This window comes from Erpetoichthys calabaricus, chromosome 10, assembly GCF_900747795.2.
Source record: "Erpetoichthys calabaricus chromosome 10, fErpCal1.3, whole genome shotgun sequence".
In the NCBI taxonomy this organism is placed as follows: Eukaryota; Metazoa; Chordata; class Cladistia; order Polypteriformes; family Polypteridae; genus Erpetoichthys; species Erpetoichthys calabaricus.
In genome coordinates this window covers 92,593,056-92,620,841 of record NC_041403.2, presented here as the reverse complement: position 1 = coordinate 92,620,841, position 27,786 = coordinate 92,593,056, and the positions used below count along the sequence as shown (strand labels likewise).

Below are 27,786 nucleotides of genomic sequence, written 5' to 3'. Positions count from 1 at the left end.
TTTTTTTTTTAAACATGATAAGCAAGATTGCAAAGCACAACTTTTGCAAACAGGACTTTTGTTGGTTTTCTTTTTGAGATGTGTTAATGTGGTGCAGTAGCACTTTGAACCATTTTAATGTGTAGTTTTTACTCTTGCTTTTATTATGTAATTATTGAGCCTTCCAAAGTAATATCCACTAGCAGCTATCCAAACACTGTAGTACTACTGATACTGTAATAAAGCTAGTACTGTTGCATTTTTGGCATTTTGGATTTGATTTTGTACCAAATTATCAGTTGTTCTGACATTCCTGCTTAGAATTCTTATTTCCTTTTAAGAAAAATGAGTGTGAACAAACTGCATGAAGCTGAGATCTCTCTGCTGTGAAAGTATCCCCTTCAGTTAGTGCTGTGTAATTTCTGAATCTGTATCATTCAAAGATGTTAGTGTCTTGAGCAGTCATTCTCATATCCACAGCTTGCTGTATCTAGTAGTGTTTGAATATATCATGAGAACTGTTTCAGTATATGTTTATGCTTTGCTGTTCCTTAACAAACCTGTGAATACAGTGGTGCTTTTGGTAACAAGTCAACCTGAACCTAAATTACACACAGTGAATGGAAATCTGCCACGTTTGGGACTGGGAAGCCACTGGTCAGTCAGACTGCCTATTTTAACACCTCTCCTTCATCAAAAGCACCCACAGTGGGCATGTGAATGTTACTGGACCTTTAATCCGTGGAAGAAGTTTGCCCAGTCCAATGAATCCCATTTTCTGTTGCATCATGTGGATGGCCAGTTATGTGTATGGTTGTATTGTTTGTTTCCTTGGGGACAAGATGGCATCCGGATATACTATGTGAAGAAGACCTGCAAATTAAGGGTGTTTGATACTGTAGGCAGTATTCTGCTGTGAAACCTGGGTACCGTCTACCTAAACATGGTTACAAATGAGTTACACTGTACACCCCTTCGTGGCAATGTTATTCCCTAATGGAAATGGCATCTTTTATAATGATAATAAGATAATAGTGTGATAGAACATGTGTGTAGTGACCTGAAGATGGCATTTTAGATGCTTCCCATCCAGTTTAATGGAGCTTGAGAGGATATGCCAGGAAGAATGAATAAACTGCCCAAATCCAGGTGTGCAAAGCTTGTAGAGACTTACCCAAAATACTTGAAGCTGTAATCGCTGTCCAAGGGTCTTCTACGAGGGCAATCCCAAAAGTAAGGTCTCCTATTTTTTTTAGAAATACAAACAACCGTTTATTTTCTATAATGTTTACATCATTTTAAAGGTTAAAGACTTATTTATTTTTCTACATAATCGCCATTTCGGTCGATGCATTTTTGTAGATGCTGTGGTAGTTTTAGAATGCCCATGTCATACCAGCTCGCCGCCATGTCCTTCAGGAAGCGTTGAAACTCATCTTTCACCTCTTTGTCAGAGCAGAATCGGACTATATGATGAAGTTCCAATTGTCGTTCTTTACGCATGTTTTCCCCAACCTTCGCGACTGTCTCGTCGGAAATTGATGGTCTCCTGCGCGAACTTCGCACTTGGCGGTAGCGTTCAACGGGAGCTCCATTTTCAAGGGCTGCCAAGCCAAGATTGAGCATCCCTGCGAAGCTGCACATGCTTGTTTGGGAGTGGAGGAAGCACCAGTCACAACAGTGTGGCCAACAGCCATACGAACAGTTTCTCTACGTCCCCACCGCTTTGGAGACCTTACTTTTGGGATTGCCCTCGTACAAAGTACTGAATTAATGGTCCGAAAACTTGCATGAATTAAAAATTTCAGTTTTTGATTTGCAATAAATTTGAAAACCTTTCAAAAAGCATGTTTTCACTTTGGCATTTTGGGTATTGATGTAGGTTGATACACAAATATTGAAAATGTATCCATTTAAAATGAAGTCTAAACATAATGTTAGATGACTGTTCCACCATAATTAAAAAAAACAAAAAAACATTTCTAACTTTAAGCAAAACAGGACATAGGTGTTTAACCTTTTGTTTGACTTTAAGTCTTAAGTATAACTCAGTGCAACATGAAAAAATACATGTTAAACAAAAATCTTTTTTCATTGATGAATAGGCAGTTATTTTCTCTTGAAATGTTTGCCTGCAGTTTATATTGTTACTTGAATCTTCAATTTTAAACAAGAATGTTTACTGATTTACCAGGCAAAGGGCAACATTTTGCTGAATTAGTTTTGAGGTTCTGGTTATAACCAAGTTGAATTTGGTACACTGTTGAGGAACTACAAAATTCCTGGTCAAAGAGTCTGATTAAAGGTATTAGTATTGTGAGATCAATTAGCAGGATTTTGTGTCACCTGCAGCCCAGTGTTTCCTGTCTATGTCTGTTTTCAGTGAGCTGTGATTTTAAGATAATTCTCAGTTTACTAATTAAATTTTGACCACATCTATGTTTATGGCCGCAAACTGTGGATATTTGTAACAGACCTACTGTATGTTCTCATTAATGGGGCAGATTTGTGAAATTTCCTTCCTTGGTATAAGGAGCTAGGCAAGCTGAGAGGAAGTTGGGAATACTTTGTCCTCTTTTTTTTGTTTTGTTTTTTTTTTTTGTTTTCATTGAGAAAAAACAGTTGAGAGACGTGAAAGTAAAGTTTTGCTAGCATTTCCTTTGGTGTGTTTCAGGGATTCTCCACAAGGGGGAGCTTTTGTAATAGATTAAGGATTCGTTGACCTGGTTAAATAAGAAAAAGCCTGCCTCATTACGTTTGAAAATTCCTCATGAGAGCTAGAATAGGGTATGTTTGATATAACGTGCTGCACTTGTTACGGCACTCTCACGTTACAAGTAGTTTATAAAATTGATCAATGAATACTATTTTTAATTATAAATAAAATAGATGTGTATTTACTTTTTAACACAAGTATTTCAAAATAAGCGTGTCAACGGTTTTCATTGTAATCCAGCATTTTCACCTTTAATATTCCTCTGTCTTGAAGGTATGAGGTCCTATGGCTCTTTCAAGGTGGAGTCAGAGCCTAATGTAGTTAAAGTAGTAATAGATTAACCACTTTTCATTTTGCCACCCCTAGCTGTATTCTGCATTTCATGGTGGTGAAGTTACAATGTGTTACATTTTTCTTTATTTTTCTTTATTTTGTGTATTGATTTAACTTGGAAAGTAGAGTACACTTTATCCAGTTTGAAAAGCTGGGAAGCAATAACTTGAAAATTATAACACGTGCTTTGTGCTCACTGTGGTTGTTTCTAGATAGATACAGTATAAATCTTTATTTGTCCCCAAGGGAAATTTGTCTTTTTACAAAAGCTCTTTAAATAAATAAATACCGTATATGCTTGAGTATCAGCCGACCCGAATATAAGCTGAGGTACCTAATTTTACCTGGAAAAACTTATTGACTCGAGTGTAAGCCTAGGGTGGGAAATGCAGCAGCTACTGGTAAGTTTCAATAACCAAAATAAATACCAATAAAATTACCGTACATTAATTGAGGCATCAGTATGTTAAATGTTTTTGAGTATTTATTTCAAAGAAAAACAGTAAACTAGCTCTGTAAGTGGAGAAGAGGGTCAACAAAACCAATATGGTATCTCTCGCGCGTGCGTGTCTCTCTCTCTCGCTCGCTGCACAGGGAGAGACTGAACACGTGCGGAAATAATCGGCGCGAACAAATCGAAAGGGAAACTGGCTTGTTCATATATCGGGGGGCAGCGGGACCTGACTCGAATATAAGCCGAAAGTGACGTTTTTCAGCACATTTTCGGTGCTGAAAAACTTGGCTTATATTCGAGTATATACGGTACATGAATTGGTAGATAAGGAAGTAAATAGGTTTAAAAATATATACACACACTAGCCAACCGCCGCATAATTATGTATTGATGGGTGAACACTTCCTGAAAGACACAGTTGTCCAAATGGGGTGGGTTTGAGGATACGACTGTGAGTGAATGAAAAGATGGAACTCTGGAGAGAGCAACATACAATTGTCCGTAACTGAAAACTGGGGTTGGCAGATACAGGCATATCATTTTGAAAGTTTGTCCCTGTGCCTTATTAATTGTCATTGCAAAGGCCAATCTAACAGGAAATTGCGTGTAAAAGTAAAAGGCAAATTTGAATCTGATGGGGTCAGGGAAATCTGGGGAATAAGGACAGTTTGTGAGGTAGGAGCTGCGATTGTTTTACACCCCAGTACATTGCGGTGAATGCTGAGAACAGTCCGTCTAGTGCCTTTACAGAGACTTCTTGCTGGCATGAGGTTTCTGAGAAGCATGATGACTGAACCAATTTTAAGTTTGACTTTATGCAGAGGCATGCCAGTGGGAGTAATGGCTGCCCGGCGGGTCATGGGAATAACGCCGCCGGATCGCCAGTCGGCATCGTTTATGGTCGGAACTACGATGGTATGTGATCTTCTTCGAACCTCTGACTTTAGTTCTTGATTAATGAAAAGATTCTTGGCAAATGCTTTCGCTCTCGCGCGAATTGTTGGCTCTGTAGTGCGTGTGCCATGGTTGGCTGCTTAGTGAATTGTTAGTGGGCGGGGCTCGGTCTTGCGTGCGTCTTGCTTGCCATGGACTTAGTGAAATATATATATATATATATATATATATATATATATATATATATATATATATATATAATATAGATACTTTGGTCTGAACACACACCTGCAACCATCTTTAGAGTTATCGGGATGAAAATTTTTTCTTTATTATTATAAAGCATGGAATGTCACCTCTCTGAAGGGGAAGGAGCCTGAGCTAGTGTGTGAGATCGAGAGGTTTCGGCTAGATATAGTCGGGCTCACCTCGATGCACAGCGTGGACTCTGGAACCAGTCACCTTGAGAGGGGCTGGACTCTCTACCACTCTGGAGTTGCCCCCGGTGAGAGGCGCCAAGCGGGTGTAAGCATACTTATTGCCCCCTGACTTGGAGCCTGTTCATTGGGATTCACCCCGGTAGATGAGAGGGTAGCCTACCTCTGCCTTCGGGTGGGGGGACGGGTCCTGACTATTGTTTGCACGTATGTGCCAAACAGCAGTCTGGAGTACCCACCCTTTTTGGAGTCCCTGGAGGGGGTGCTAGAGGGCGCACCTGCTTGGGACTCCCTCGTTCTGCTGGGAGACTTCAATGCTCACATGGGCAATGACAGTGAGACCTGGAAAGGCGTGATTGGGAGGAATGGCCCCTCCAATCTGAACCTGAGTGGTGTTTTGTTATTGGATTTCCGTGCTCGTCACGGATTGTCCATAACGAACACCATTTTCAGGCATAGGGGTCTCCATATGTGCACCTGGCACCAGGACACCCTAGGCCTCAGTTCAGTGTTCGACTTTGTGGTCATGTCATCTGTCTTGCGGCCTGGACAATCGGACGAAGAGAGGGACGGAGCTGTCAACTGATCACCTGGTGGTGAGTTGGCTTCGTTGGTGGGGGAGGATGCCGGTCAGGCCTGGTAGGCCCAAACGTATTGTGAGGGTCTGCTGGGAACATCTGGCAGAGTCCCCTGTCAGAAGTAGCTTCAACTCCCACCTCCGGCAGAACGGCAGGGAGGTGGGGGACATTGAGTCTGAATGGGCTATGTTCTGTGCCTCTGTTGTTGAGGTGGCTGACCGGAGCTCTGGCTGTAAGGTGGTTGGTGCCTGTTGTGGCAACAATCCCCGAACCCGTTGGTGGACACCCGCAGTGAGGGATGCCGTCAAGCTGAAGGAGTCCTACAGGACCCTTTTGTCCTGTGGGACTCCAGAGGTGGCTAATAGGCACCGGCAGGCCAAGCAGAATGCGGACCTTGTTTCAAGCTAAGCTATATACATAAATAATAAAACTGCAACTTGCATTTATAATGCTATTTGTGGTATAGCCCTACGGAAGCGTATTCGGGCCACAGTGAAGAAAAAAAAACTATATGTCGAGATTAAAGTCGACATTTCCACTTTATTCTCAGTTTGTCATTAAAGTAGAATGTCGTAAACTAAACTTTATCCTAAAATCAATGTTTAATTTACTAGATTTTCTCAAATCCCTTCATAAGTTAATGTAGCACATTAAATGCTTTGTGTTAAGTGTTCCCCGACCCAGTTGTTAATCGCTGTACACGCTTCTTAAACTGACTTCCTGTACACTAAGAGGAGGTGCAGGCAGCGATCGCCGCACAGAATACATTCACTTCATGATATTCCTGCTCTCTGAAAATGTAGCATGCTAAGATAAATTTTCATGATGAAATGCATTAAAGCAGGTATTAAACATGCACTGTAGTGCTGCTCCCTCACAGTAAGGGGTCCCCAGGTGTATGTTCAGTGTAGAAAACTTTATGGCAGGTGTGACGAGGCTCCAAAAAACTGGATGTATGAATGGGTATCGCACAGGTTTAACTTAAATATTGGGTTTGTGATCTGGTGGTCGGAGACATGAACACAGAATTCAATGCATGTTCTTCTGAGCGGGCTTTCTTTACTGCATGCGTGTTGTCTGTCTGATGTACCAAACCTGCAGTTTTTATCTTTCCTTTTTCTTTCTCCACATAACCAATCACCACACAATAAACGTCTTTGTGAAATTAAACGTAGTTCTGAACACTCCGTGGTCTAAGTTTATAGCTTTAAAAAAAATCTTCATTATACATGTTTAATTATGCCGCCCATTCCAGTAAGCATTGTATGTGAGGCAGGAGCAAATCCTGAACATGGCGCCAGCACATCGCAGGGTGAATGCAAGCAATACATACACTAGCAGGTTTAATATAGCATAACAAAACCCCACATCCTACATGACTTTGAAAGGAAACTGAAGCACGCCGAGTAAACCCACCAGAAAAACATGTAAATTCAAAGCAAGGAACAACCGGGGCCCTATTGCTGCAAGGCAGCAGTGCAACCTCCACGCCACCGTGCTCCCACATGATTAATACATGCTTTAATGCATTTCATTATGAAAATTATATCAAGTATTTATCTTAGTATTTTAAATGTTCAGGGAGCAGGAATATCATGAAATTAATGTGATCTGTGTGCTGCCTGCACCTCCTCTTAGTGCAAGAGGAAGTCCGTTTAAGACACACAAAACAAAGCATTTAGTGTGCTACATAACTTATGACGGGGTTTGAGAAAATCTAGTAAATTAAATATTCATTTTAAGATGAAGTTTAGTTTACGATGCTCTACTTTAATAACAAATTACGAGAATAAAGTCAACATGTCGACTTTAATCTCAACAAACGGTGAGAATAAAGTAGAAATGTCGACTTTATTCTCGTCATAAGCGTCAAGATTAAAGTGGAAATGTCGAGTATAAAGTCAACATGTCGTCACACTGTTACACAGTATCCAGGTACATTACACAGTATTGAAAAAAATAAAACAAGTACAACTTGGCTTGCAGTATTATCCAGTAGTATAGAAACAGTATTCATACATTTGAACATAATGGTCCACATCCAACCTTTTAAATCCAAAGTATCTCCAGACAACAGACGTGACTCCTTTTTCCAGCAAAAGTTCTTCTGTGTCATCATATTTAACTTTATCGTCTGCTACAGCTTCAGTTTCGGAATGTTCTCTGTCCATTTTCACCACGTAATTCCTCCACTACCACATGTACTTCATTGCACGCCTGTTTAGTGGTGTAGCAGTGAAAAAGAGCCCCCGCACAGCACCGGTGTAGCAGTTAAAAGGTCCCCCTTAAACAGTTTCCCGCAGCGCCATATTCCGAACGTTGTTGAGGCTATTTAAACCGGTGTTGCGGTATAAGAAAAATCCATATAATAACAAAAATAAAAAACTGTTTTCGGTATGAACCGGTAACCACCCAGCACTATTTGTCACACAGTGTTTAACAGCTGGCTTTGATCTGTTCTTCCTCACACTCTCCTGATCTGTCTGCGGTGATTCCGAGCCGCAGGTGGTCTTCTAATCTGAAGGTGGGAGGTAAAGCAGGACGATTGCCTGTGCTGCAACTCCTAACCGCTCCTGTTCTGAGTGAAGTCTTGAGACTACATGCTTTCCCTATACAGTAAATAAATTACTTGTATTTTCCTTGGAAACCTGGACTCACCTGCCTATCTTTCATGTAACTCTGTGACCCAAGCTTGATAATACCTATATAATAAAACAGCGCTTCTTAAACTGCAAAAAATGTTCTGTTTGAAAATGAGACTTTAGATGTAACTTTTTTTATTGAAATACAAGTATGAATACAGAATGAAAACGACACAATCTATTTTTTATGGAAATACAGGTATGAACACACAATGAAGATAAAGGCACAATTTCAAAATGCTTTTGCCACGTCGATTTTTTTCATTTCAGAATCAACTTTTTCCAGAATTGGTGATTTTTCTTTCAGCATAAACTGACGCGGCTACTCACTTTTTTTGAAAACTTTGAGGAGCATTATGATATTTGAACAATATGGTATCCGCACACAACACAACTACCCATACGGACACTCGGTGGTAATGATGTTCAGTGAACAAACCATTTCTTTTGTATCGATCTTGGTCAGTGATTCACCGACATTAAAGAACAAATATTTTTGAGGTATGTGCAGCGCGCACTACATCTTATATAGCATTTCAGATAGATCTTGCCAAATAGATATTGCTGCAGACCAGAACTGTCATCTTAATGTCACTTAAATTGCTGCTATCATTGGGAAATAGCCTATCAGTAAACTGTTTTAGCAAATTGGTCATGATGACAACTAGCCAGTGACTGACTTGGTAGATGACACCAAGCACCATTGATCGGTTCACTCTGACTGAGTGACTATGACCGTCTCAGTACACGGACTGATTGAATGAACCAATATGCACCCTACTCCTCTGCAGAACCATTGAAAGTTCATTCACAAACTACAGACAAGAGATACCCGGTACAGTCCACTGAACTAGTTCACCAAAAGAATCCGAGTCTGACAAGAGACTCACAGTACATTGAATCGCAGTTCAGTTCATTGATGATATTTGTATGCCGGATTGCATCAGAAAGGATGGGATGTAAAAGAAAGAAAAACGGAAAATGCAGGAGATTAATCAAAAACTGGAAATATTTTTATTTAGTCATATTTCAATGTTCTCACAGTTTTATTGTGATGCGTGCACTATTTTAAGGTTCTGTTTCTACGATTGTTTTTTTTCTGTTTATTGTTAATTTTATTTTATTGTCAAAATTCAAATAGGAATTTTATTATAATATGTGTGAATTGCTTAGTTTGTTGCTTGCTTTTTATATTTTTGTATTGTTTGGTGGTTAAAGTTGTTACACAGGAGACTATTCTACATTTTAAATTACAATAACTTTTTTTATGATGTGAGCAAGTCAGTGATTCAAAGATTCAAATCATTTTGGTGAACTGAATGAATGAATGAATAAATCAAATCGCTAAAAAGAATCATTTTGAATATCACTGCTTGGTGGAGCACTGACTCTGAATTCGGGTTATGTGTATGATGAAAATACATTCTTGCCGAGTGTGCCCAAGACTGCCAGAGACCAGAAATTTCGCAGCAGACTCTCTCTCTTTGGGACAACTTGTGGCAGGGATTGTTGACACGGGACAAAAACTGTAGGAGCAGCATTAAGTATTTTTTGCATCTTCAGTGGCCATTTTTCGTTGAAAAAACGTTCTTCGTATAGAGATTTTCATTTTGTTAAAATGACATTTAACATTATGTTCTTTGAATGTTTGTCTGGGCCCAAAAAATGTATTTGTTATTGTGAAAATTTTGTTATTTTTGTATTCATTATAGTGGGATTTTACCTGTATACCTTGAACTGCCTGATGCAATTCAGAATATGTGCTTGCATTGCCTATAAAAAAATATGATTTGAGTACACATGGTATAAGAAAATGTTTTGAGTACTTGTGTGCCGCTGGTGCACATTTTGAATCCTGGCAGATGCATAGTCAAATCAGATAATTTCATGGAATACTGAGAGCTGGTCCCCTATATCAGACACTTGGCACACTTTTGTGCCAAGCATCATTTATTACAAGTCATTGCAAAATATAAATGCTGAAGAAACAGAACTGCAGAAATAAAAGTAGTAAAATATACATCCTGAATCAATAGAATTTTTTTGAATTGTGGGTGTACCTGTATAAAAATGGTAAAAGCTCCACCCTTAACAGCCTCCTTGAACCCTAAACCTAAATAGAAACATTTGCTATTCAAAGTGGACATATTCAGTATATTATTAGGCTTATGTTTTAATGTTTAGACCCCAGCTCCTTAACCTCAATTTTACAAATGTTTTTTCTCAGAGTGGTGGCTGTGAGGCTAAGGATCTGCGCTGGTATCCCGAAGGTTGCCGGTTCGAATCCCCGTCACTGCCAAAAAGGCCACTGCTCTGCTGGGCCCTTGAGCAAGGCCCTTAACCTGTAATTGCTCCAGGGGCGCTGTACAATGGCTGACCCTGCGCTCTGACCCCAAGGGGTATGCGAAAACTACCAAATTCCTAATACAAGAAATTGTATAAGGTGAAATAAAAAACAAAACAAAAATTTAGATTTGTTTTCAATCCTATTTTTTGTTAAAATTTGATCTATCTGTATGGAATGATTACAATAAAATCAATAAAATTAAAAAAAAAAAAATTTCATGTGGCAAACTAGGTCTGCTACCCATCTTAAGATGGATTGAAATCGAAGTAATTAATGTAGACTTCATAGTTAATGTTGCAGTGCATTATCTATTGGAATGTATTTTATAATGCATGTAATTATAAAATGCATTGAATTTGTTGTTCTAACAGATGGGGCATCTCAAACAATTGTAGTAATAACATGCATTACAGTACTACAAATGTTTGTGATGCCCCATCTGTTAGACCTATGAATTGCATTTGTCAGTCTGTGTTATGTGCCATTTAGTATGGGATTCATAAAAGTTGAGTTCATGTTTGTGATATGCCATCTGTTGGAATGAAACAAAGCAACTTGGTGGATGCAGAGACACTTGTCTTTTTAATTAAAGTGGATTAATATGGTTGTAAAGATATAACTTTGACTTGAAAAATAGTGGACTTATCCTTTGACCTGAAAATTTTGTTTACTTTTTCAGGATAACTTTTGCCATTTCTTTTTCTCAGTTTATTATCTGAGAGAAGTAATTAAAAATAAGTGTTTGGCCTAACAGCATTGTCTGTATGTTTTTTTTTCTTTGTTTTTGTATGTCTAAGGTTAATTGTAGCTATCTAATTTTTCGAATTTACTAGAGATTGGAATTTTCATTTTTTTTTTCTGCTACATTTTTTATTATGATTGGCATATAATTTCTGAAGTAAATCAACTGGTAGCAAGATTGTTGAGCATAATCATATCTTAAAAATGTAACTGGTTACTGTACTTTTGTGAGACTTAAGTTGTTTAAAATAACCTTCTTGTGCTGTTCCTGTGGAAAGTCATTGAGAACTTCAATTGCTGTGTTTTCTTAAGGCCATGGTCTGTGTGAAAAAAAGTGTGCTTACTTAGAGACAACAGTAATTTGATATCTGGGCATCTGCATCGTACTTTAACTGGTGTCATGCAACTTGAGAACCCATGGAAAAACTATAATTAATATGCCATTTACAAGATATACAGTACAGAATAGTCAACTTTATTATCTTCCATATGTCTAATTTTGGAGTGTTGTTGTGGTGTATGGATGGAAGAATTTCTGTGTTTCTGTACACATGAGAGTTCTACTGCTAGTAGAAGTAATCTTTGTGCAACAATTAAGGTAAAGTTCTACAGTAACTTGGTATGCAGTCATGAAATTAAACATTTGCAAAGAACACACTTCACTTGCTCAATATTTTTAGTAGTTTACTAGAAATGCCAATGTGCATTTTTTTAATTCATTTGCACATCCTGTAATGACAAGGCCAAACCTTAAGGGCTCAGACTAGAGGAGCCATATTAGTACATTTGAAATCTGCCATCGCTGTAGTCTCTTTTCTGCAAAGTGATACCCGTGCCAGATATATGGACTGTGACTGATTATTTTATTGCTTAAAGTTTTTCTCTATTACTTATCTAATGCTGTACATAGTGATGGCTGTACGAAATGTTAATCTCATGTTTTGATTGAGAATGGAGATGTCAAAATTCCTAACACCATTGATGTCCACAGGGACCAACACTAAACAACACCAAAGAATATCAATATGTCTAAGATTACATGAGAATCTTGAGATATTTTTCAATCTGTGAAGTATTTATATATCAGGTGCCTCTGTTCTCCATGACACACAAGATTAAATTTTCACAGCTCTCATTATGTACAACACTGGGTAAGTTAGATAAAAATAATTTTTTTGTGGAGTATTTTTTAAAGGTTTGGTAATGTTGTTACTTATATGTTCATAGCTGTAAACCACAACTGTAGTACTTAAGGGTTTTTCAAAGCGTTTTGTGAAACTACACAAAAACTGGGTTTACAAATTAAGGAACTATTTCAGAATAATGTTCATCAGCTTAAAATTGTGAAGACTTTGAATATCTCATCATCTATAGTACATAATATCATCAAAAGATTCAAACAATCTGGAGAAATCTCTGTGCACGAGGGACAAGGCTAAAAATCAGTATTAGATAACAGTGATCTTTGGGATCTAAGGTGGCACTGCCTCAAAAACAGACATGATTCTGTCATGGAAATCACTGCTCAGAAACACCTCCAGAAATCATTGAACACAGAAGAAGCCATATGTGAACAGGATCTAGTAACGGTGCCACCTTCTCTGGGACAAAGCTCATTTAAATGGACTGAGGCAAAGTGGAAAACTGTTCTGTGGTCAGACAAATCGAAATTTGAAGTTCTTTTTGGAAAACAAGGACACCATGTCCTCTGGACTAAAGAGGAATGGGACCGTCCAGCGTGTTACCAGCGCTCAGTTCAAAAGCCAGCATCTCTGATGGTATGGGGGTGCAGTAGTGCCTATGGAATTGGCAGCTTGCACATCTGGAAAGGCACCATCAATACTGAGAAGTATGTATAGGTTTTAGAACAAAATATGCTCCCATCCAGACAACGTCTTTTTCAGGGAATGCCTTTAAATCTCATACTGCATATATCACAACAGCATGGCTTCGTAGTAGAAGACTCCAGCTGCTGAACTGGTTTGCCTGCAGTCCAGACCTTTCAACAGTTGAAAACATTTGGTGCATCATGAAGCGAAAAATATGACAAAGATGACCCAGGATCATTGAGCAGCTAGAATCCTGTATCAGACAAGAATGGGACAATATTCCTCTCCCAAAAGTCTAGCAACTGGTCACCTAAGTTACCAGATATTTCAGACTGTTGTTAAAAGAAGAGGGGATGCTACACAGTGGAAAACATGGCCCTGTCTCATCTTTTTTGAGACTTGTTGCTGCCATCATATTCAAAAAGACCTTATTCTTAAAATGGTACATTTTCTCATTTTAAATATTTGATGTTTTCTATGTTCTGTTGTAAATAAAATATGAGTTTATGAGATTTGCAAATCATTGCATTCTGTTTTTATTTACATTTTACACAGCATCCCAACTTTTTTGGAATTGGGGTTTGTATTTGATGACCGAGAAAAAAAGTAAATCTTGTGTTTTATGCAGAAAAACATTTATGATGTAACAGAAACCAATAGTGATCAGTGCTGTACATTGCCAAATGATGTGAAAAATGTAAATACTCATTCTACTCATGTCACATAATCAACGTCAAGTTATCCAGTCATATGCTCAATATGTTTAAAACGCATGCAACATTTTTTATAAATATATACTTGTGGAATTATCCATACACATCATAAATAAGAAACCTCAAGCCTCATGTGAGTTACTTTTTGGATTGAAGACCTGTCTCTCCTTCTTTTTTTTTTTTTTTTTTTTTTAGTCAAGAATACTGTCTTCACTTTTACATAATTAGGTAAATTTGAAAGATAATATATACTGTGATTTATTATTTGTGGATATGAATTTGTAATGTTTATCATTGCCCTTATACTGTGGGCCATTATGTGAAATGACTGTAGCTTAAAACCAAAATAAATGTCTTACGATTCATTTGTTTGCAAAAGTAACATTTATTGAAGACATCACATTTTAGCAGATTCACTTTTTCTGAATATATGGTTAAAAGTAAGCACTAGAAATTGAAACTGTTAAATCACCTTATCATATTTGACATTTCTCAACAAGTTCTTGCTGTTTCATTTGTGGCTTACCAGGTATTGATTTTGTAAAACAGTGAGGAATAGGAGCATATTAGTATGGAAGTACTTCCAGTACAGGTCAAATGCATGTGTATAGTGGATGTTGTCTACTTGTGCTTGACTGTTTTAGCCTTGTATTTAAAGCTTCAGTTTAAGAGAGAGAGAGGTTAGTTTAAGACTGGGTTGAAAAGTCTCGTCATTTGCTTAAGCATCTAGCTGTGTGAACCAGGTATAATCATCAAGGTAATGCTATAGAATAGGTAAGCAATTTTGATATTACTATTGTTGCTGTTAACACTATTGTTAATAATATAGTACAAATATTAAAAATGTATACTCTGTATCTGTTGCCAATCCATCTGCAGTGCCATTATTTTTTATCAGGTCTTAAGGTCCCGTGAGATATTACTTCCTATACAGTACTTCTGGAAATCAGTTCAACATTCAACATTCTAGAATGCATTCTTTGTGCATTCCTTGAGTTTGACTCCAGCAAATCTAAGACTAAATGTGCTTTTATTGCCAAATACATAGTAACTGTTGTTGTTGTTATCATGGTAACTTTATGCATTTTATTATAGGTCCTGTATTTAAGTATATTATCTTGTTACAGCTTCCTGAAGCATTGCTATATGAAAGGGACAAAAAAGCAAAATGGCATGGCATCCCAGTTCTTTTGCAGAAGTTGTATGAAAACAGCTATCCTAACTGTGACCTCTCTCAGGTCCATGGTGTAATTAAGGTGAGTTATATTAAAATAGTGTTTGGTCTAGGTTTCCTGGGGTTTTGAGGGAATTGTTATACTGTATGATGCCAGATTTGAGAGTGATGGTGATAAGTTAGAAATAAATAAAAAAAACTCGCAAAACGTACTATTGAGTGATTTGTGGGATAAAAAAATATATAAGTACATCTTATTCATGTCTTCTAATACACACTTGTATTCTGAGGTGAGTCCACCCTTATACTGTGTGAATTCTACAATGACTGAGCATATAGCATGGCAGATTTTAGGAATAAAATAGCCTCTTTAGCACTAGGTCTTGGATTATGTAAAGACCAAGGTAGGCTACTGAAGGCTTACGTGCTTTGTATGATTTCCTGCCAGAGGCAGTTGCTTAAATCTATAGTTGTTAATGCATTGGGGTTTATTTCTAAAATTCCATAAATGTCTAAAAAATGCAATATCGGACAAGAGCAGAATTTGTTATGTTGATGTTTTAAAATGGTGTATTTGACACATCAATGTTGAAAAGAATCATGTATATAAAATGGAGATAGATGAACTTGTGAGGCAGGTGTGAATCAATGAAGATAAAAATGTCATCTGTAAATTAAAACTTTTCATGGTTTGCACACTGCCACTCTGGGCGGATTTTGATAACCTGAAAAACAATTCCAGAAGATAAGCTCATTTTTTGGCTTAAAAATGAGAAGCAGATTCATGAGATATGTTTTTAGTTGTTTTGCAAAATGCAGCTTTTATGACTAAAAAGCAGACTTCAAATCACTATCATAAACAATTCTTTTATAAGCAGATTTTTGACGAGCTTTTGATAACTAGAAAGAAATTGCAACCCAGTAACTGCCCCCCACTTTGAAATAATGTGACCTAATTATAATAGAACATTCTCATAGCTGGTCAACAAAACAGAACAGTCAAGTAAGCAGCAAAGTGAAAAATGTTTAAAAGTAATAGAATTACAACTAGTACTACTCCTCACTTAAAATGGCCAGTCTTTTATTAGAAAATACTGTATATATAATGATATTGGTGAATTATTGATGCATTAATCAACACTACTTCATCATATCTGAAGAATTCCGGGTATATATCCCATACTAAGTGTAATAGGATTGGCATCCACACTGTACCTGATACTACCAGGGTGCCCTTTAGCCACTGTAGTACTGGTCTGGAATCATCGGGTTTGAAAAACAAATTTCTCAATTATTTTTAAATCTTTGGCAGCAATAAAACAAATACATTCCCTTTTTTGGCCAGCAAGCACATGTTTGAAAAGACTGTTGGCTAGTCTTTTTCCTTTTGCTTATAAAATTAGATTTTTTGTTGGCTTAATAATGTGGTCTTTATAAATGACTTGTTTTTTTGTCTTAGAGTTCTTTATTGATTCTTAATTGAGAAAAATTATATTTACAGGAGATATCTTCCTTGCTGTCTATGGAAGCAATGGCATTTGTCACAGAAGACCGAAAGACAGCTCAGGAATCCACCTATCCAAACACTTACACTTTTGACCTTTTTGGAGGTGTTGATGTAAGTTTATGTTTGAATGAGAATACACTGAACTCCATTGGTTGAATAAAGACACTTCAGAAATAGTGTTGTGCAAGTTTTATATATGAGCATAAGAATAACTTTGAAAGGATACAGGTGGCAAGTGTCAGGAATGTGGTTGGAGCAACACAAAAAAGTTTAATTGATAAGTTGCAAACTCTTGTCTACCTATCACTCTATTAGGTATTCTTTTTTGAAGATAATTTAATATATCTATGTTGAATTTTTAACAAAACTGAGAGGAAAGGAGGCTATTGAGTTTAATAAGGTACAAAATAATAAAGTGTTAAAAATACAAGTACTTTTTTTCCTTAAGCTATTTTAAATAACAAGTATTCTTTCTAAAGAATTGGCAGAATATTTTGGAATCTACTGTTATTGTTGTTGATGAAATATAAAAAAAAATTGATGAAATATCAGTTATTTGGACATTTGTTTTTCAGCCTGTTTATTAGGGCTTCAATCAAAGTTATATAAATTCTTTAAAGAGAGAATTGGAGAATTGTATTTCTAAAAATGGGTGGCAGGATAGGACTGTACCACTATACTATGTTTGAATCCTAGTACTGGCTATGTCTGTAGAGTTTGCATGTTCTCTCTTAGCCTGTGTGTGTATGTTTATTTGGGTACTCCAGTTTGATTCTGTGACCTAAAACTAGCCCTTTTTAACTGAGAATTGGTGTGTGTGTGTGAATGTGTTCAGTGATGGGCTTGTTTAGTTCCTGGTTAGAGTTTGATGCTAATGAGAGACTTTCCAGTTCCCAAGATCCTGGGTAGGTTTTTATAAGTTCAAAATTTGATGGAGTGTATCTTTTTTAGGTGAATATTGATAATGTTATCGGTAAATGTTGTGGCGAGTGGCTGGGGGCGGTACCCAGCTGGGACACCCGGAAGGACCATAGGAGGGATTACGCCTCCTCCAGACCATGAGGGGGTGACCGCCCTGGTGGCTATGGGGACCACGGGAAAGGAGCATAGAAGCTCAACCCTATAGGGGCCCGTGGTCACCACAAAGGGGCGCCCAGATGCCTGAGGAGCCGTGGCCCTCGGCACTTCCGCCACACAGGGAGTGCCGGCAGGATCTTGTTGGGAGGCACCTGGAGCACGTCCGGGTGGATATAAAAGGGGCCGCCTCCCTCCATTCGATGGCTGGAGTCGGGTGGAAGAGGACGGAGCTCGGAGGAGAGGAATGGAGAGAGAGAGAGAGAGAGATTGGAAAGGCCTGGACTAAAGGGTGTTTGGTGCTGGGGCGCTGGGTTATGTGCTGTTTATTTGTGTAAATATGAATAAATGTGTGTGTGTTTTGGAACCATCGGTGTCTGCCTGTCTGTGTCCGGGTCGACTACCGCAATGTATAATAAATCTTGAACAATTCGAGGTGCTTGGTTTAGTGAAATTGTGCCATTTTGATTGCTGAAGATGAAAACAAGGAAGCAAATTCTAACTAGTAAATTATGGTGCCAGTATATGTGTGTGTGTGTGTGTGTGTGTAATAGAAAATATATATACAGTGTGTGTGTGTGTGTGTATGTATATATATATATATATACACACAGTGATCCCTCGCTATATCGCGCTTCGCCTTTCGCAGCTTCACTCCATCGCAGATTTTATATGTAAGCATATTTAAATATACATCGCGGATTTTTCGCTGCTTCGCGGGTTTCTGCGGACAATGGGTCTTTTAATTTCTGATACATGCTTCCTCAGTTGGTTTGCCCAGTTGATTTCATACAAGGGACGCTATTGGCAGATGGCTGAGGAGCTACCCAACTTACTTTCTCTCTCTCTCTCTCTCTCTCTCTCTCTCTCTCTCTCTCTTGCACTGACGTAGGGGGGTGTGAGCAGGGGGGCTGTTCGCACACCTAGACGATAGGGACGTTACTACCTTCTGTGTGCAGCTGCTTCCTGAAGGACATGCTGCACGGTGCTTCGCATACTTAAAAGCTCGAAGGGCACGTATTGATTTTTGCTTGAAAAACAAACTCTCTCTCTCTCTCTCTCTCTCTCTCTTTTTGTGTGCTCCTGACGGAGGGGGTGTGAGCTGCTTTGTGCCGAGGTGCTTCGCATACTTAAAAGGCAAACAGCCCTATTGATTTGTTTGCTTTTGTCTCTCTCTATCTCTGTGACATGATCTGCTCCTGACAGGCACTCCTTTGAAGAGGAAGATATGTTTGCATTCTTTTAATTGTGAGATGGAACTGTCATCTCTGTCTTGTCATGGAGCACAGTTTAAACTTTTGAAAAAGAGACAAATGTTTGTTTGCAGTGTTTGAATAACGCTCCTGTCTCTCTACAACCTCCTGTGTTTCTGCGCAAATCTGTGACCCAAGCATGACAATATAAAAATAACCATATAAACATATGGTTTCTACTTCACGGATTTTATTTCGCGGGTGGCTGTGGAACACAACCCCCGCGATGGAGGAAGGATTACTGTACCAGTAAACCCCCGAATCTCTAAAGAATCGCAAATCCAAGAATGGCAATTACTTTCTGTTCCCTCCAATCTTTGTAGGGATGAAAAATCATGGAGGGTGGGAGCGTCCTGGGAAAGTTTTCATTTAATTAAATAAATATATTTGTACTAAAGCGGTTTCTTTTTGGAGCCGTGACTCCTTTGGTTCTGGTGTTTCAGAAGCGCGTTGTAGGCACCTTCGTTCATTGTTTTTATTTATGCAGTCTTGTTTTTGTTTTTCTACAGGTGTGTTGTTAGCTAGAAGTCGTTTGCTGTTAGGAATCATAATTGAACTTACTTTTAACACTGAATTACCTTAATGTGATTCAAATAAGCCACACTGACAGCTGCCACACTGAGTGCTGGCACAGTGGATTAGAGCACACTGACTGGTGGCACTGTGTAGTGGAGTAGCTGCTGGTACTGTGGAGTGGAGAACACTGACCACTGGCACTGTGGAGTAGCTGACTGCTGGCACTGTCAGTAGTCACCACTACCTCGAGTTTAAATACATGGACATGTATAGATTTACGGCGCATTCACTGTGTTTCCCAGTCGACACGATACGTCAGCGTGTCAGCCTTATTGCGAGTGGCAAAAATGCCATTTAAACCAATACAGGTAGACGTGGAAACCGGGTTTTCTGATGAAAAAACAATAACGTTTAAAACAGTATCGTTTACATACAACAGATTTTGGCGAATCGTATAAATGCAATTATTTATATCCATTTATACACTAATAATGGAAATTATTAAATAAAAATAATTTTAATTATTATTAAATAATTCCTCCCATATAAGTAACATTTCGGGGACTGCCTTCTTCTATCTTCGAAACATTTCCAGACTTTGTCCTGTTCTTACGCAACACAGTACTGAAGTACAGTAATCCCTCCTCCATCGCGGGGGTTGCGTTCCAGAGCCACCCGCGAAATAAGAAAATCCGCGAAGTAGAAACCATATGTTTATATGGTTATTTTTATATTGTCATGCTTGGGTCACAGATTTGCGCAGAAACACAGGAGGTTGTAGAGAGACAGGAACGTTATTCAAACACTGCAAACAAACATTTGTCTCTTTTTCAAAAGTTTAAACTGTGCTCCATGACAAGACAGAGATGACAGTTCAGTCTCACAATTAAAAGAATGCAAACATATCTTCCTCTTCAAAGGAGCAAACAAATCAATAGGGCTGTTTGGCTTTTAAGTATGCGAAGCACCGCGGCACAAAGCTGTTGAAGGTGGCAGCTCACACCCCCTCTGTCAGGAGCAGAGAGAGAGAGAGAGAGAGACAGATAAAAAAAATCAATACGTGCCCTTCGAGCTTTTAAGTATGCGAAGCACCGTGCAGCATGTCGCTTCACGAAGCAGCTGCACAGAAGGTAGCCAACGTGAAGATAATCTTTCAGCATTTTTAGACGAGCGTCCGTATCGTCTAGGTGTGCGAACAGCCCCCCTGCTCACACCCCCTACGTCAGGATCAGAGAAAGTCAGCATAAGAGAGACAGAGAAAAGTAAGTTGGGTAGCTTCTCAGCCATCTGCCAATAGCGTCCCTTGTATGAAATCAACTGGGCAAACCAACTGAGGAAGCATGTACCAGAAATTAAAAGACCCATTGTCCGCAGAAATCCGTGAACCAGCAAAAAATCCGCGATATATATTTAAATATGCTTACATATAAAATCCGCGATAGAGTGAAGCCGCGAAAGGCAAAGCGCGATATAGCGAGGGATCACTGTATTGGTTAATGCCTGAGTCACCTCACGTATAGATTACTGTAATGCTATTCTATCTGGCATCCCACAAAAACTTATCCATCGCTTACAACTTCTTCAAAATTCTACTGTCAGGATAATATCCTGCTGTTCTAAATCCACTGAACATATTACACCCATTATCTCTCAACTTCACTGGCTCCCTGTTAACTACAGAATACAATACTAAATACCGCTCTTAATATTTAAAGTTCTCCACAACCTCACTGATCTCCTACAGACTTACAGTCTGTCTCGCTCACTCAGATCCCGTAATTTGAGAGTATTCAGTCTGGCAATATGGTGCAGCCTTAGTTTGTGGAAGACAGACACAACTAAAGACATGAGCATAAAATGATAGTTGTCAATTTCAAACTGTGTTTCCTCAATGTGCTCCATGAGAAAAAACATCAAGTTTGAGAAATGTTAACCGCTAACAACAATCTACATAGTTAGTGACTAAATACGTTTAGCCAAAACATTGTTTGGAGGCTCACTTGAGCACATAAATGCATACCTTTGCTAGCTTAGCCTGGCTTAGCTAAAGATTATAAAATGGAATTTTCTAATGGCCAAATATAACCAAAACAATTGTTCAGCCTTACCTATCAAATGTAATCCCCCAGGATCTGGTTTGGAGCGTACGGCGGTCTGTACAATCCCAAGCAGCATATTATTCGTTATTTCACTCCACAGCAGTGCCACTCACAATATGGCAGTGACGTTGACGTACGATTCTGCTGGTCATGAGGCATCTAGTTATTCTAGGTCTATGTTTAAATATGTCACCATGGCAACTTGTTGGTGTGCATGCTTTACATCAAGTTTAGTTTGCAGATTGTGTTGTGTTTGGGTGCTACTTACTAACTCTGGGAAGCCGCTGGGTTTGACTCTGGGGCGCTGTGCGTGTGCGCTTTTGGCACAGGTTACGTCTGGCATCCGTGCATATATACAACCTTTGTAAACATTACTAAACGAAGGTTGTATACGCGGTGGTGTGCGCGTTCGGGCGGCGGTTGTATTGTGACCTGAAGTTTAGTTTACAGGTTGTGTTGTTTGGGCGCCACCTACTGAGTCTGGGAAGCCGCTGGGTTTGACTCTGGGGCGCAGGTGCTTCGGTGCGTCTGGCCTCTGGGATCCGTGCATATATACAACCTTCGTTTATATATATATATATATATATATATATACACACACACATACAGTAATCCCTCCTCCATCACGGGGGTTGCGTTCCAGAGCCACCCGCGAAATAAGAAAATCCGTGAAGTAGAAACCATATGTTTATATGGTTATTTTTATATTGTCATGCTTGGGTCACAGATTTGCGCAGAAACACAGGAGGTTGTAGAGAGACAGGAACGTTATTCAAACACTGCAAACAAACATTTGTCTCTTTTTCAAAAGTTTAATCTGTGCTCCATGACAAGACAGAGATGACAGTTCCATCTCACAATTAAAAGAATGCAAACATATCTTCCTCTTCAAAGGAGTGCCTGTCAGGAGCAGATCATGTCACAGAGATAGAGAGAGACAAAAGCAAACAAATCAATAGGGCTGTTTGCCTTTTAAGTATGTGAAGCACCTCGGCACAAAGCAGCTCACACCCCCTCCGTCAGGAACAGACAAAAAGAGAGAGAGAGAGAGAGAGAGAGTTTGTTTTTCAAGCAAAAATCAATACGTGCCCTTCGAGCTTTTAAGTATGCGAAGCACCGTGCAGCATGTCCTTCAGGAAGCAGCTGCACACAGAAGGTAGTAACGTCCCTATCGTCTAGGTGTGCGAACAGCCCCCCTGCTCACACCCCCCTACGTCAGCGCGAGAGAGAGAGAGAAAGTAAGTTGGGTAGCTCCTCAGCCATCTGCCAATAGCGTCCCTTGTATGAAATCAACTGGGCAAACCAACTGAGGAAGCATGTACCAGAAATTAAAAGACCCATTGTCCGCAGAAATCCGCGAACCAGCAAAAAATCCACGATATATATTTAAATATGCTTACATATAAAATCCGCGATGGAGTGAAGCCGCGAAAGGCGAAGCGCGATATAGTGAGGGATTACTGTATATATTTTAAAGGTCAAACGAGCCAGAGAATAACTTTTTAATTATTTCTCTTCTTTTGAGTAGTCAGCAATTCTAATTTTCTTTGTTCATTCCCTGTTTGAACAGTGATTTTAAAATCCTTATAGTAAAATATCTGAATTTTTTTTTTTTTTGCGTGTGAAATTCAAACTCCCAACTGTTCTCTGTATATGGAAGTTTTTTTTTTTTTTTTTTTTAATTTATAAAAGTGGGGAAAAAAGCCAAATACCTTTAACAGTAAAACTTCTAGCTGAATAGGCATTTGTGTTTATGCTACATTTTAAAAGATGTATTTATTGAAGGCATAGGAACACAGCTATACAGGCTGTAGAAGATATATAGGCCAGGCATATCCCTGTATTTTCAAAAATTCAATGCGCTGCCAGTATTTGTTTAACCAAGTGAAAACGAAACTGCCCACTAAATTGTAAACAGACTTAAATATGGAAGTTAAACATTTGAAAAATGGGCCTGTGTATGCTACATTATTTTTTTCTGTGCACACAAACTTGTTTTCATGTTGTTGATTTTGCAAGCTGGATTGACTCAACCCTCAAACACTTTTCCAATCCGTGTGAGCTTTTTAATTTGAGAAATTTACAGCCCAAGGTTAAATAAATGGTGGGTTCCAACTCTTTCTTGAAATTCAGATATGAAAAGGGGAACAGTTACTATACTTTCATAATCTTAAAAAGCAAAGTATATACTTTATTATATAATTACATAGATAAATTCAATATAATCCAATGTAATTTTGTCATAAATAGTACTAAATAGTGGCTTGTAAAGAAAGCACATTTAGTGGGATGTAATTTATTTCACCATTTTTGTATCTGTACTGCCTAATAGTGATTGCAGGGGAATCAAAAGCAACTTTCTGAAATTTCGATTATGTCTAAACATTCCTTTGAAATAATGATACTTAAATGTGACTGATCTGGGAGTGATTTTATAGCTTTCTGGGAGTGATTTTATAGCTTTATTAATGTGTATTATGAGTGTATCTGTGTAAGGGTGTTAATAAACCATTAACCCTTTAGAGTAATTTAATAAATAATAACCTGTCAACATTGGCAGTATTGTGCTTGCTAATGAATGTTTATATTTTTATTTTATTAAGCTTTTGGTTGAAATTCTTATGAGACCCACAACTGCCCAGAAGAAGAAACTAAAAAGTAAGTTGAGTTTCTATAATCAAATTTTTATTCAGATTCTGCCCATTGTTGAAATGGCAACTCGCCATTTTAAATTGCCTTTCATTAATTATTACTCACTTTCTCTGTCTTAATTTACTTGAAACATGAAACAAGTAACTGCCTACCTGGATGACTCAACAATGCACATTTTAGCTGTTGGATTAGATTTAATAAAAATCAATAATTTATGAGTTTGGGATTACTTACACTCATTTCCATTTTTTCTGTCTCTTTTTTTCCCTCCTCAGTGAGTGATGAACTGGTGAAGGATTGCTTAAGTGTTCTGTATAACTGCTGCATATGTGTAAGTTAACCTGCCTGAGAAGCCAATATTTGGGGCATGATGCATTCATCTCATTTTATTAGTGATTGTGATAAACAGTAGTATGAGTGGGCACTGTAACATATAAAGCAATCTTTGTCATTTTGTGTAAGCGCAGTAATACAGGCTCAAAAAGATATGAAAACAGTTCTGCACAAGCTAATTTAAAAATGGGAATAACTGGTTTATGGTTGTCAATTTTATAGTGCAGGGGTGGGCAAAGACATTCCTGGAGGGCCGCAGTGGCTGCAGGTTTTTGTTCTAACCCAATTGCTTAATAAGAAGCACTTATTGCTCTAGAAACACTTCTGCTTCATTTTAGTTGTCTCCATCATTAAGATTTTGAACCCTTATTGCTTATTTAAGTCTTAAACAGCTGCATTCTCTGTTTTTAATTGCTCCTTATTAGCAATAAAATGCAAATGACAAAAGAAACCCAAGTTATCTATTTTGCTTGTTACCCTTTACACCTGTGTGTATTTATCGTGCACTATTTGGTTTAATTAAATACTTGGAAGGAAGGAAAGAGAAGAGAAAAAAGTGAAGGATTGAGAATTACCCATCCATTTTACACTTCAAAGTATTTGGATGATATCCTTAGAATGGAAAAAAAATCTAGGATATGAGAATGACTTGACAAAGCAGAGTTAAACACTAATAAGCCATGAAATGTAATTATTGGCAAGGATTGTTTTCTAATTAAGCGACTGGGTTGGAACAAAAACCCGCAGCCACTGCGGCCCTCCAGGAATGACTTTGCCCACCCCTGTTATAGTGTCATTGATTGTGTTTCTTCATTTGTCAGCTTACCAAAAAAATAAAGTTTCAACTGCAAAAGAAAGGGAGTAAATTAATTTGTGAAGATTGAATTAACTGTTAAAAATTATGCTTTAGAACTGGGCAGGTTGTTCTTGACCAGTAACCTACCCCACCAGGATAGTACATGCATATATGATACTGGGGAATTAACTGTTCAATGAATGCTGTGAATGCCTCTTCCATTTGTAAGGATGGCATTGTCCTGCTTTTGGATCAGAAATGTTGGAGGTGTTCACAGAGGGGTCTTGTTGCAAGACCAATAGCATGTAGCCTGTCACTGATGCCAGATGTGAAACAATCTCTCAGATTACTATGTTTGATGTATTAATCCTCTTTTGTTGTGGTCACTTGTGGTTTGCATTTCTTTTTTCCATGCATAGATAAGTGATGTTTTACTAATAGAATTTTTTGAACAGTAGTTCCCTTCCTTATTTTATGGTAGTTCATACAGGTTGAGTATCTGTAATTCAAAATTCCAAAATCCATAATGCTCTGAAACATTTTGAGCCCCGATGTGACATCACATGTGAAAAATTTCATGCCTGGGTCTCTTTTGTAAAACACTTCTTAAATTAGAACTTGAAAATATACATACACCAAAAAACATGCAAATACAAATGCCATAAAAATCAGATTCATAAAATGTTATGTCCACACATATATACACTGTTTAACTTTATAAATCTCGGTTGTAAATGTGTCCCGTTTGAAGCTCAGACACATGATTCAGGATTTGGTGGTTGGGGTATCCAACAAAGCATGAGGAGACAGAGGAACCAACACATGATCAACGATGGAGCAGTTTGTAGGATTGGAGAGTCATGTGAAGCATCAGGTGCCTCTAAGCAATGAAACAGTTGACCAACTTTGTGCCTTGTGAAGTAACACCTATACAGCAGTTCAAAAGATAGAAAGATAGATACTTTATTAATCCCAAGGGGAAATTCACATACTCCAGCAGCAGCATACTGATACAAAAAACATATTAAATTAAAGAGTAATAAAAAATTCAGGTATACAGACAGACAATAACTTTGAATAATGTTAACGTTTACCCCCCCGGGTGGAATTGAAGAGTCGCATAGTTTGGGGGAGGAACTATCTCCTCAGTCTGTCAGTGGAGCAAGACACTGACAGCAGTCTGTCGCTGAAGCTGCTCTTCTGTCTGGAGATGACACTGTTTAGTGGATGCATTGGATTCTCCATAATTGATAGGAGCCTTTTGAGTGCCCGTCGCGCTGCCACGGATGTCAAACTGTCCAGCTCCATGCCTACAATAGAGCTTGCCTTCCTCACCAGTTTGTCCAGGCGTGAGGCATCCTTCTTCTTAATGCTGCCTCCCCAGCACACCACGGCATAGAAGAGGGCACTCGCCACAACTGTCTGATAGAACATCTGTAGCATCTTATTGCAGATGTTGAAGGACGCCAGTCTTCTAAGGAAGTATAGCCGGCTCTGTCCTCTCTTGCACAGAGAATCAGTATTGGCAGTCCAGTCCAATTTATCATCCAGCTGCACTCCCAGGTATTTATACGTCTGTACCCTCTGCACACAGTCACCTCTGATGATCACGGGGTCCAGGAGGGGTCTAGGCCTCCTAAAATTCACCACCAGCTCCTTGGTTTTGCTGGTGTTCAAGTGTAGGTGGTTTGAGTCGCACCATTTAACAAAGTCCTTGATGAGGTTCCTACACACCTCCTCCTGCCCACTCCTGATGCAGCCCACGATAGCAGTGTCGTCAGCGAACTTTTGCACGTGGCAGGACTCCGAGTTGTATTGGAAGTCCGATGTATATAGGCTGAAAAGGACCGGAGAAAGTACAGTCCCCTGCGGCGCTCCTGTGTTGCTGACCACAATGTCAGACCTGCAGTTCCCGAGACGCACATACTGAGGTCTGTTTGTAAGATAGTCCACGATCCATGCCACCAGGTATGAATCTACTCCCATCTCTGTCAGCTTGTCCCTAAGGAGCAGAGGTTGGATGGTATTGAAGGCGCTAGAGAAGTCCAGAAACATAATTCTTACAGCACCACTGCCTCTCTCCAAGTGGGAGAGGGATCAGTGTAGCATATAGATGATGGCATCCTCCGCTCCCACCTTCTCCTGGTATGCGAACTGCAGAGGGTCGAGGGCGTGGCGTACCTGTGGCCTCAGGTGGTGAAGCAGCAGCCGCTCCATCGTCTTCATCACATGTGACGTCAGAGCGACAGTCCGGAAGTGCTGTGCGGCACCGTTAAAATTAACTGGCATGCAGTTGTACAGCTTAGAGGGAAAATAGATTGTACTACCTCTCCTCTGTGTCCTGGGAATTAATAGAAAGTCACTATTTACAGTTAACAAAAGTAGCTTCATTCATGTCAGGTGCCTTTATTGCTCGTAGAAGTTCAGTAAATGGCTCTGATTATGTCAGGAAAACCCGACAGTGCTGCAAATTGCTTCTTTATGTTGGCAAAACATGCTAAATTTATCTTAGTGCTGTGCAATATATCACATTTTTTGATTCAGTTCAACATTTAAGAAAAATCAATATATAAAAGCTAACATTGTGATGTTTAGCAATTTTATTTGATTTTCCACTATGACTGAATGTTAAACAAATTCTGTGAAATCTCCAGTGTTGCTCCTAAGCATGTTTACGTTGACTCTGCCCATGTCACCTGGTGGCGGTGTGTGGGCAAAA

At 38.8% G+C, this 27,786-nt stretch overlaps 1 protein-coding gene across 1 annotated transcript in view; it reads left to right on the top strand.

Annotated features, from left to right (window-relative positions):
- LOC114659241 (short transient receptor potential channel 4-associated protein-like) overlaps positions 1-27,786 on the top strand; it is a 102,127-nt gene that overhangs the window by 5,803 nt on the left and 68,538 nt on the right. Inside the window, 4 exon segments of the mRNA XM_028811605.2 lie at positions 14,791-14,919; positions 16,339-16,455; positions 23,890-23,944; positions 24,214-24,269. Coding sequence (XP_028667438.1) covers positions 14,791-14,919; positions 16,339-16,455; positions 23,890-23,944; positions 24,214-24,269 — 357 coding nt within the window.